The sequence below is a fragment of the Volvox carteri genome (assembly GCF_000143455.1).
Source record: "Volvox carteri f. nagariensis unplaced genomic scaffold VOLCAscaffold_17, whole genome shotgun sequence".
NCBI lineage: Eukaryota > Viridiplantae > Chlorophyta > Chlorophyceae > Chlamydomonadales > Volvocaceae > Volvox > Volvox carteri.
Window position 1 is genome coordinate 1,781,017 of NW_003307560.1, and position 11,397 is coordinate 1,792,413.

General features: G+C 56.0%; 3 protein-coding genes across 3 annotated transcripts in view; 2 read left to right on the forward strand and 1 right to left on the reverse strand.

The window, feature by feature from the left end:
* Positions 1-194: 194 nt before the first annotated feature.
* VOLCADRAFT_90636 (uncharacterized protein) lies at positions 195-1,409 on the forward strand (the record flags this gene model as incomplete). The annotated part of the gene is made up of 1 exon (XM_002950076.1): positions 195-1,409. One exon carries the CDS (start codon positions 195-197, stop codon positions 1,407-1,409), a length of 1,215 nt encoding a protein of 404 aa, XP_002950122.1.
* A 1,865-nt stretch (positions 1,410-3,274) lies between these two features.
* Positions 3,275-5,141, forward strand: VOLCADRAFT_104621 (uncharacterized protein; the record flags this gene model as incomplete). The annotated part of the gene is made up of 5 exons (XM_002950077.1): positions 3,275-3,440; positions 3,627-3,735; positions 3,865-3,943; positions 4,139-4,367; positions 4,894-5,141. The coding sequence occupies exons 1-5, from the start codon at positions 3,344-3,346 to the stop codon at positions 5,139-5,141; spliced, it is 762 nt and encodes a 253-aa protein (XP_002950123.1). The 5' UTR covers positions 3,275-3,343.
* A 1,845-nt stretch (positions 5,142-6,986) lies between these two features.
* The window catches only part of VOLCADRAFT_90638 (uncharacterized protein), a gene marked incomplete at both ends in the record, with an annotated part of 8,681 nt that continues 4,270 nt past the window's right edge, over positions 6,987-11,397 (reverse strand). Inside the window, 5 exons of the mRNA XM_002950183.1 lie at positions 6,987-7,084; positions 8,695-8,785; positions 9,336-9,446; positions 9,978-10,112; positions 10,884-11,065. Of these exons, the coding sequence (XP_002950229.1) occupies positions 6,987-7,084; positions 8,695-8,785; positions 9,336-9,446; positions 9,978-10,112; positions 10,884-11,065 (617 nt within the window). The remainder of the gene's footprint in view (positions 7,085-8,694; positions 8,786-9,335; positions 9,447-9,977; positions 10,113-10,883; positions 11,066-11,397) is intronic.

The window sequence follows — 11,397 nt, forward strand, 5'->3', positions numbered from 1 at the left end:
CCCTTGAGGCCCCGTTGCTGCGGGTGCCTTTCGAGAGCCTCAAGCGCGCCGCGAAGGACCGCAAGGCGTTGGTCGATGACGCGTCTGAGTATGTATCCGCACTCAAAGCCCCGCTGGTTCCCGCAACAACTCCAGGCCTCCCCCTTCAGCCGTCCACAGCTACCGTAGCGACGCAGCCGCAAGAGGACATTGAGATGCGGGACGCGTACGCTGAGCCCACCGAGCCCGCCGTTACCGCCCGAGAAGCCTCCCTGGAGCGCCTCCGCCTGCTACTCTCCCAGCTCCAGGGCGTCAAGCGTAAGCTGGCGGACGTCTCCCGCACGGAGGCTGACGATTGTGCGCGCTGCAAAGCTCGCTTGGAGCACCTCGCCGCCCTGCGCCCCTACCCCGGCCCTAGTCAGGATCCCTCCTCAGGCTCCGGCTCCGGCCTCGGCGCTGGCCTTGGACTTATTTCTTGGACCCGGCAACGCCTGGACATCCTCCTCGTGGACCACCTTCTACGCAACGGCCACTACGAAACCGCCAACCGACTGGCAACCACCTCCGGCATCGCATTGCTTACGGATGCTCACATCTTTGATGGCGCGCGGCGCATCGTCTCGGCGCTTCGTGACGGCCACGACTGCGGCCCAGCCCTAGAGTGGTGCGCCGCGCACCGCGCTCGGCTGGCCAAGGCCAAGTCTCCCCTGGAGTTTAAGCTCCATGTGCAGCGTTTCATCGAGCTCGTGCGCGCCAGCGACCGCACCGCTGCCATCGCCTACGCGCGAACCTACCTGGCGCCGTGGGGGGGTCAGTACCTGGCGGAGCTTCAGCGGGCCGTTGCGGCCCTGGTGTTCACACCGCAGACGCGCTGCGCCGCCTACCGGGCGCTCTTCGACGAGTCCCAATGGCGTGTGCTGGCGGAGCTGTTCCTGCGGGACCTCTATCGTCTGCACTCTCTCACACCCGAGTCGCTGCTCAATGTGCACCTTCAGGCAGGGCTGTCGGCGCTTAAGACGCCGGCCAGCGGCGAGCCCGGGGGCAGCAGAGAGGACCCGCTGCGGCTCCCCGCCTTTCAGCGGCTGGCGGTGCGGCTGCCGTACGCGAAGCACATGCACTCCAAGCTGCTGTGCGCGGTCACCAAGGAGCTCATGAGTGACGCCAACCCACCTGTGGTGCTGCCGAATGGCATGGTGTACAGCCAACGCGGCGTGGAGATGCTCATGGCGGAGTACCGGGCGGCGCAGGGACAGGGCGGCCGTGCAACGGCGGCGGCGGCAGCGGCGGCAGCAGCAGCAGCCGCCGCCGCCTCGGCGACGCAGGGACAAGGCGGTGGCAGCGGCGGTGGCCCGCTAGGCAGCTCGGGTGTGTGCCCCGCGACGGGACTTGTCTTCCGGCGCGATGAGCTCAGGCGCGCGTTCATCGCCTAGACAAGGCGCGGCTGCGGGCTTCCGAACGGCTGGGTGGAAGGCCAGAAGCCAGATTAGTAGTTTGAAGGTTGCGGGGTAGGAGGGAGTTTGCAGGTGACGTGTGAGAGCACGATAGGACGGTGCGGCGGCGTGCGGGTAACACCTAAGCGGGAGGCCACACACGGTGAAAGATCGACGGCCAGGCCGGAACGTGCATGCGGGCAATATTATGCGGAGGAGAGGGCTTGGCTGGGCGGCATTCCTGCGGCCGAAGGGGCAGGCGCAAGAGTGGCTTTGGCTAGCAGCTGGCTGACTGCCTGCCAGCTGCTAGCCAGTCACTGTTGAGCCTAGCCTAAGCGGGCAGGACCAACGGCGGGGCCTTGGATCGATCAGGCCCTGCGGGGGTTGTTCGGAGAGATGTGTTGTTGCGATTCTTGTGCATCGTGTATCTGCTAACGTTGCATTAGCGCCTGCTGGGTTGGTAGGGAGGTAAGCGGCTCTAACCTCCACGCAAAGCCGCCTTGGGTATGGACGCAAGTAGACTGTAGCTGTAGGCTGTGTGGATTATGGATGTGTGAGAGGGGTTGCAGGGGGGCCTGATCGACAACATGGGAAGTAGGCGACGGCCGCTTGGGTCTCCTCGGTAATGTAGGGGTTGTGCGATGGGGCGGCTCCGCGCAAGGCGCATTCCTTTCACTTTACGGCGTTAATGTGTGTGTTGTGCCGGTTTTCCGTTTTGCGTTCTGTCAGTTGAAATTCTCTCCAAATCGATTGCTTGTCAACGTGTTTTCTTAACGGCGGCGACCGTTGTCTTGTATGTTCTTGCAGCCGGCTCGTGCGGCGGTCGCCTCTCGGCTCTGTTTATGAACAGAAGAAGTTCACGGAGTGAAGTGCCTTTTGGAACTTGTGAAACCCAAAGGCACCTTGCTTTGTTTGACGGAGCAGGCAGCTTGAGGAAAGTGTTTCGCAGCCTCTGCAGTTCACGGGAGGAGTGGCTGGGAGGAGGTGGTAGCCGTGACCTAGCGCCTTGCGGCGAGCTTTTCCCCGCGCCGGCAGCCGACAGACAGCCTTCCGCAAGAACGAGTGGTGTTCTGTTGTGTCTGCCAAAATCATGAAGTGCCGTCAGGTTGGCCATGAGGGTTGTGACTCTGGTCTTCTGTATGTAATTTAGCTGCATGGCTTGCATGGATATACTTTTCAAAAGGCTTGGGAGGGGCCAGACGGCAAGGGGTCGTAGAAGCCGATTGCGGCCAAATCGTTGTCCTGGGACGGAAAAGGGGGGACCTGCATGTGTAGAAATTTGGACGGACATGCTATAAGAGATGCAGGAAGGCGTCGGCCCCGCAGATCTCTACTGCTCAGTAACAAAGTTTCAACCGGATGCCAACGGTGGTGGGCGCAGAGTGGCGCAGCGCAAACGCGGTAACGAGTCGCGGCGGACTATTATGAAACTGTTTCGAATTCTGTGTATTCTGTAGCTGGCCTTTGGGAAGCTTCCTTCATGGGTTATAACTTCGACGCGCTGTAGGAGGACTCTACAAGGATTGAAATTTTCAATGGTTGGGTTTCTGCCGTTCTCCACCGCGGCAACAGTAAAGCATGATGTCTCGAGCAAATGGGTGGAGCGGCATGAGCCTCAGCGCTCTGCCGCCACAAGGCAAGGCAGTGCGTGCCATTAGCCAAGTCAACAATCGTATCTATCGGAGACGCAATTGCAGTTGTTTAGGATATTAGCAGGATAGCCTTCGCCTAGGAAGACGGAGGAGACGCTCTTTCAGGCATGGGTTACAACACCTTGCCTTGTACGGCGCGGTGGCGTCGTAAGCATTCCTGGCATCTCTTATTACAAGGCGTCGGCATATATACTTTGTTTATGCAAATTATAGCTCGGTGTGGAAGCTTTTCTGTTTACGCGCATAATACTCTTGCCCTCACGAGTCCATCACCGCAATAGTATGCAGCTCACACGTTGCCTATCCACTTCAAAGCCTTGCGCTCGCAGCGTAAGCCGCAAACTCCTGATTGTTCGGGCTCAGTTGGACAGTCCTGCTGGTAAGTCGAAGATGTGGGAACCTGATGGTGTTCCAGAAGGTCTGGGAAAGTGCCACGGTTGCGTACAGGCACTATGCATACGTGTGGCTTTTCTCTATCATACGTAGCTGTCAGCTGGTCCTTTTACATGGATGTCTACCCTTCTGACCTAGACGCTGGGGTTTGGTCTTGCCCTCACCTGCGCAGTCGGCTCCAAGGTGGAGCGATGGCTTAAGACTCCTTTCGACATCCTCGCTTTTGGGCCGCGGGCCGGAGCTGGTGCTCTGTTGTCTGCTCCTGAGCGCCTTCAGACTTTGTGAGTTAGACGTGATGCTCATTTCGCTGTAATCAAGTGCAAACATGAAACCTATTGGGATCTCTTTTTCTACTCTCATGTCTGGCATAGACGTCAGGGTAAACTAGTTACCATCTACCCTGTGCGCAGGCAGTCGGATTTCGAGAAGGCGCTTGAGCTTTTGCAGGATCCTCGCCCTATCGAGGAGAAACAAACTGTCCTGCTGAAGGTGCGTGGAGGCATCATCTTGGCTTCTGACCACGCGTTCGTCTGAATCATCCGTGCTTCACCCTGGCCTCTTGCACGCCTCGGAGTATGTTCTGTCCAATCCACGCCTACAAGTGTCACTGCGGGGCCCCCGATATGTACACTACGCAGCCCAGGTTTGAAAACTTCTTACACTTCTGGCATATGGCCGCTGCAGGAGGTGGAGGAGACCCTGGTGGGTTTCCTGGAGAAGGGCGCAACTGTCGAGTCAGACGTGCTGGCAAACGTGAAGACCCTGCTACCGCCTGAAGCTGCCAACCTGCTCAATGAGTTTATTCCGGAGCCCCCCAACAAGCAACCCGACGTGGTGCCAGTGGAAGCCGTGGATGCTGCACCGCAGCCACCGGTGACGTACTATCAGGCCGATGTCATGGCCAACCAAGTAGGTAGGACTGAACCCCTGGGGGCTTTAGCCGCAACCCTACCGCCATACGGTTGCACAGGAGGTTAGCGTGGATGCAGGAAGCTTTTCCAATAGTTTCTTCGCATCATTCGAGTTGACGGAAGCATCGTCTTGAAGACCTGCCGTAGGAGGCATTCATCCCGACAGGTTCACAGCATTTTTGCACGTTTAAATGTGCTTTTCTGGAAGTGTTGGCGATTAAAATAACTGGCATGTGAAAGGGCTCAGTTTCTGGAATCGGGTAACAGGCAGGGCGCTGATCTGGCCTGGGCTTGATCTTCTCTGCGCTGCTTCCGGGACCTTTCCGGGAACCCAAATGCCCAGGCGGAAAGTGTTATACTAGTCGAAAGTACTTGCCCCAGCGCATGTATGGCCTCTCGCCCACAGCCCCAACAGCCTCAACAGCCCCAACAGCCCCAGAGAGCCCCACAGCCCCAACAATATTTTAAATACTCCTGTTGCTTTTGCGTTTGCGTTCCTGTCGCTCCTAATCTTGCACACATGTGCAGCCTCCGAGATGACGGAAATTAAGAAGGCTGTGTCCGGGCTGAAGACCGCGCTGGACGCGGTCCGCCAGAACACGGAAGTTGCCAACACCAACATCCTGCGCTTGAACCTGCGCGAGGCGCGGGACCAGCTGGCGCGCCGCGTAGCAGAGGTGTCTGCGTCCACCGAGTCAGATCCTTCCATTGCCGCTGCTACCCGGGAGGCGAAGATTCTTCTGGAGGAAGTCGACAGCTCCTTCTTCGCTTCTTGAAGCTGTTCTTGAAACTGCTCCACTCAGGAACTCACTCACTACCTACCAGGCGCCAGCCAAGCGCTGTCCGCGATCCACTTACGCCCTAAGGCACAGGAGCTAGAGCGGCGCTGGATTAGTGATGCGAAGAACCTGCGCGCTGAGAACGGGCTTTGGTAAGCTGCCGGCGGACGCAGGGATCAGCAAATTAACGTAAACATGCCCCGTCTACCTGGTTGTCTGGATTATTAAAATTTAGGGCCATGTTGAGTAGCATTGCACCCATAGCGTGCGCTTGGGATGCGTCCCGTAACTCACAAGATGGTGGTTGTGGCTATGGTGCGAGGTGCTGCTATCCTGAAGCAGTGGTCTAGGCGAGCGCCTCTCCTCGTCTCGCCTCGCACGTGGTAGCGGTTCTTGCTTGAGGGAGCATTCAGCCTGATGGCTTTGCTGCTGAAGGTGACGCTGCCGTTTTGGCGATAAGTCGCCCGCCGCAACGGCCGTCAGTGTTCAGGTTCTTGTACAGTGCAGCTCCTGCAATGCAGCTGTATCGTTTAGTGGTGGGTGAGGTGATTCTATAATGCGATTTGGGGTTTTGTTCTTGTTGCGTCACAAAGAGTGTGCTGTGGGGCCATATTGGGTATTTGACTGACGTGTTTGCCGGTCTATCTGTCTGTCTGCGTATCTGCTGGAGCTTTGGGGGTGTGTGTGTATATGGGCGGTATGCGCGCACTTAAACCTTGGGAAATGGCTCTCCGGAGGAAACATGGGTGTACGATTGTACCATGTACGGAGAGTAGTGCTGCGGGCGGGCGGGCATGCGCCCCGCTAGCTGGTGGTTTAGCTCTAGAGGTGCCGGCCTCCCAGTTTGCTTCCAGTGCCCTCCGCCCTTATTGGGAACTCGAGAGTTTTCTGAATAACTTGAAAGTTCAGAATGTGTACTCACATTTTTTTATATTGTTTTACGTCGTTTGATTTGAAAGGCCATTCGATAATCTGGCTGCGCTTCTTGATGTCATGATGTCATGAATTCATTTCGGAAATGGAAGGCCACGGTGACTGTGAGAAGTGGTATTGTACACAGCAGTTCCGCTGCCGTACAGGTATCGCGCGCAGTTTGTTGGTTACTGTGGTAAAATGGTACGGCATCGGCGTCTACGAGTCCACCATTCGCTCTCAGTAACTGAGTCTAGTCTTCAGTACATTTACATTGTTTGTTGATGAAAAGTGATTTCATAGTTTCTAGGTTTTGAAGAATTATCGCAGTGAGTCGCAGTAAAAGAAAGGCCGCAGCCCGGTGAGGCGCCATTTGGGGCTTTTGTTGGGACAGTCGAGTTGTAGACCTTGTAAGCCAATTACATTTCCAGCTCTCTTGCTACCGCCGTTACAGTGATGCGCTAACACACATCGTAACCCATTTATAGGTACACCATCGTGAAAGATCTCTCAGCGTTTCTGGGAAGGGAAGAACCCAGCCAGAAATACACAGCTGTCACATTCACACAGGATAAAGCGCAGAGCGACACACTCAGAAGTAACGCACACACACACACACCATGATGTTTACTACTATTCAGTCAACATATTAGGATCGACATACGAGGACTCAACAGACGTGGCCCCCCCCTTAATCCTGTCCCAATCTCCCCCGGCCCCCATGAGGTCTGACATGAGTTCCTGTTACGGGCGGAACTAAATGCCACGAAAGGCTCGCGCCAAATATATCACAGTTTGCAGATGTGATGGGAACATGGGATAGGATCGCACACTAACGGCCTGCACAACCGAAAGCCTGCTGTACGGAAACAGGCCCACACCGCTCGTACTCTCGACGGAAACTCGGATGAATATTCCGTTGGCTTAGGCTCACATTAGCCCGCTCTCGTCCGTCGCCTGAGAACCGCACACGAAGGCCTGGCCCTGCGCCCTCGAGGTATAACAGTGAAAAGACCCTAGATAGCCACCTGAGATGGCAACACCATCGCCACAACACGCAACAAAAGTGATGCGCTGAACTACCACCTACAGGCTTAAGTAGCATCACCAAGATCTGTCTAAATGTCTATTTTTCTATCGACTTCCCGCCCCCCGCTCGTCCGTCCTTGCTAAGCTAGGTGATCGCTACGGCGTATCTGAGGGCCGAGGCGCTCCTCGTCCTTGCATACGCGCACACACAAGGCCCCAGATCATCATGTATACACACACACACACAGACACACACGCAGACACACACACGCTCGCGCACTTGATCGATCGCTCGGTTCAAATACTACGGCGACACACAGCATCATGCTCTACGTGGTCACGTTGAGCAGTACTGCGCGCACAACTGCTGTCCCCTACCCTCATCATTTCAATCCCCTCGCTCGGTAAAACGCTCGGTAACGCCAGAAGCAAGCAGCGAGTAAACCCCACCGAAAGCCATGTAGATGCTCCTCCTTTCCGTCTTGTCCGGTGTGTCGTTATGCTGCGACTGTTGCCGGAAGACCCAAGTGGATGAACATGCACATGCACATCCACACCCACATGCACACCTTCATTCTCACACATTCTTGGCTTGGTCGTGGACTCAGTTCCAAACCCCCGTATATTGCCGGCATGTGTACGACAACACACAGATGTCTAGGCAAACACGCAGCAACCAAGGCTGTCTGTGTGCGTGTGTCTCTAATGTGTGCGATTTGCCTTTCCCACGCAATACATAACCCCCGAACCAAATCGCGCAACGCTGCAAACCCCGCCAATGAGGCAGCAAACCTGTCCTGTGTGTGTATATTTGCATGTATGATGTGTGAAACAGGGGGGTATACCTTCACCCGTGGCAGCTACCCTGCGAAACCCTGCCTTCCCCGGTATTTCGGGGCACCCTCATCCAGTCACCCTAGTCAACTTCTCAGTGGATCACTCAGGTTCTGCATCCACCACCAGCATCCAACGGAATCTACCGGGTCGACAGCGGCCCAACTCCATTCCTGGTCGGCTCGCAAGTTAACTTTATCCCAGGTCACCACCGTCCATCAAGTAGGGGCGCAATACCTTTCACCATCGGAATGATTTTCGGCCCTGACAGGTCTCGATCCCGGGATCTCCCGGGAACACTGGTCGCGCGTTACCAGTAGTGCTCTAACCTAGTATTGCATGCATGTATGTGTGTGTTTAAATGCACTGTGCCGCGAGACGTAAGGGTTGGAGAATTGATGTCGGATGTGCATATGTATGTATGTGTGAGTCTTTGAAACCATCTGCCGTACCTACCCAACCCCACAATAAGCGGCCACAGCCGGAGCCCTCCCACTTGTGTTCTCCCACGTTTTGTTGGATGAGGTCTTCCTGTGTTTTAGTTCCGGAGCTTGGTGCACATTGTTGTTGATATGCTGCTATGCTGCTGCTGCTGCTGCGTAATCCTGACATTCTGGCTGCTGCTGCTGCTGTTAAGGTCCTGCTGCCGTTGCCGTTGCCAGTCCTGATACCCGATCCAATAGAGCCAGATGACAAAGCTGTTACGACAATCTGTAGAGCCGCCTCTGGCTGGAATCTGTCCCGCCGGAGGATTCTCTTCCCCCGGATGACGCACTGCTGGGTCCGCTGGCGCAGAGCGTGTCGCAAATGATCTGGATGACATCCGCGCCGGCATCCGCGTCCACGCTGACATCGACTGTGTTGCCCTGCGCACATCACATCACATCACATGCACCATACATGCGCACATTATCGCATAGCAATTAACCTTAGGGTAAACAATAAAAAATAATTTACAACACGTAAATAAACAAATTCACGATGATAATAAGATATTAAAACAATATTTTTTATAATAATACGGCTGTGATAATAATCGGCCCCCACCGGCATGGCATGGTGTTGTATACACCTCTTTTCCTACCGTCCTTGCCAATAAACGAACAGAACGGATGCGTTGTTCGGAAAGGACCGGAACGGGCGATGTGTGTGACACGCAATACCAAGCTGCAACGCACCACAGCTCAAAAAGGCGGCGGACACCCCTAAAAAAGCGACTCGCGACGAGACGACGACGAATCCATCCCTCAGGTCCTGTATCGCCACTAACTACCCCCCCCTCCACTCGCTCGCAACCACCTAGCTCCCCCCAAAACACAGCAGTGAGCGTTTCTCTCAGATCATGAAAACACACGCACACACATATAAACACACCACACGCATATACCGCACCGCGCAGCTCGCTTGCAAACCCACCTGCGGACATGTGAGTATGGATGTGGTGTTGCTGTAGCTGGTGAGGGTGCAGGAGCGGGGCCAGATCCGACTCGAGTTACAGTCCCACCAGGGGCTGGGGGTGCACACCCACTGCCGAGGAGAGGTTCGGTTAGGGAGGGGCAGGAATGGGTACGGGTTAGGGGCGGAAAGCAGCTGGGTAAGGCAACTGGTGTGGGGAGGGAAGGGGAGGGGAGGTAGGAACGTGAAAACCAGGCGTGTGTGTGTGTGTGTGTGTGTATATGATGCGCCGGCGGCAAATCTGCTCCACGCCCGGTCCGAGTTCCCCCACCCCCAAGGCCCCAAGAAGGCCTCTGGGGAGAAGTCGTTCACCCGCTGTGGAAAACCGGCTTTGGGAGCTCTTCCTTTCCCTTTTTCCCCTCCCCCACCATCTGCCGCAGCACTCTTTCCTTCTGGTTGCAGCTTCACTCGCTCGTGGTTCGTCTTCCCCCCCCCTCCCCGACGAAGACATAAACAAGGACACACAGAAAGCGTTACACAAGGTACGACATGGTGGCCAATACAAAACAAACAAAAAACAAACATACATACATAAGCTTTGGCACATACGCGTAAATTACACACGCACTGGAGGAGGGGGGGAAGGATAGTCCCGACACGCACCGCATTGCAGCACCCGGCAATGGGAGTCCCCAGCTGCAGACCGGCCAAACCGGCAACAATGGCGGCCAGCAGCACCGCCACCGCCAACACGGCGATGGTGTACACCGCCACAGCGCCTAGCTTGGTGTCCGTTTTCTGCCCGCGGGCAACACGAGGGGAGGGGCAGAGCAGGAATTACACGGTATTCCCTATCGGGAATACTTTTTCTTTAACACCTTCTGCTATCTCTTTTTTTAATTCCCGATAGGGGGCAAGGGAGCAGTGGGGAGCGGAGCGGAGTACTTCAAAACGGGGGCAATTCGAAAAGGGAGGGGAAGAAGGGGGGTAAGGGAAGGGAAGGGAAGCAGCGCCATAGAAACGCGATCCGAGGGCCTAGGAGGGGGTACAGACAATAGTGTTGGCGGACAACATCGGTCCGTGTGTATGTATGTATGTATGTATGTATGTATGTATGTATGTATGTATGTATGTATACGCGTGTGTACGGCGTCACTACCTTGACCTGGTAACGAGCCTTAAGCTAAAGTCAAAGAGCTTTGGAATGGGCCGTACAGACAATACTGTTGGCGGACAACACGCACGGACCTTAACAAGCGAAAGGTGGAGTACGTGACAGATAGACAGACGGATGTACAAGTAGACGCTTTCCGAGGCGGCGGCCATCCCCCAATACATACATACATACATACATACATACATACATACATACATACGTACACACAAAAAAACACAGCGCGCTCGTGCGTGCGTCGGAGACACCCGCACCCTTCTACTCATACTCAACTCTTCCCGCCGGCCCGACACCCCCTATCCATTTCCCCTCTCTCCCACGGCGCCATGGCCCCCTTCACCAGCACCGCTGCACTAAAGCGCACAGTCGTACAGCTGCCATACCTCTCGCCGTACCATCATGACGCCCATGCATATCACCCCTCCGAATACAAACCCAGCGGTATTCCCGCTGTTGTCTACGAAGGGTGTGGCGCCGATGAAGGCATTGGCTGCCACGATGAAGGCCACGGCCGCCGCCGAGACGCCGTGGCAGGTGAAGCGCCGCCACCGGTACAGGAGCATGGCTGTGGCAGCGCCTAGAGGGGGGCGGGGGGCGGGGAAGAGGGGAGGGGAGTGTGCGTGTGGGGGGCTGAGAAAGGGCCCCCGTGTAGAGAAAGAAGGTCAAGGAAATCCATCCCCAGCTCCACTCACCCTAATATTCCCTACCACCACCTCTCTGCGCTGTCGCCCCCCCCACCCCCACCCCCACAACCCCCACTGCCCCTAGTTATCCGCCGACCACACACGTACGCACACACGTACTCAAGATCATTGAAACACATACATACACCCGGCGGAGCATCACCCGCACCACCCACTCACTCACTCGTCGGTCAGCCACAACAGCCCGTATCCATATCCCCCACCC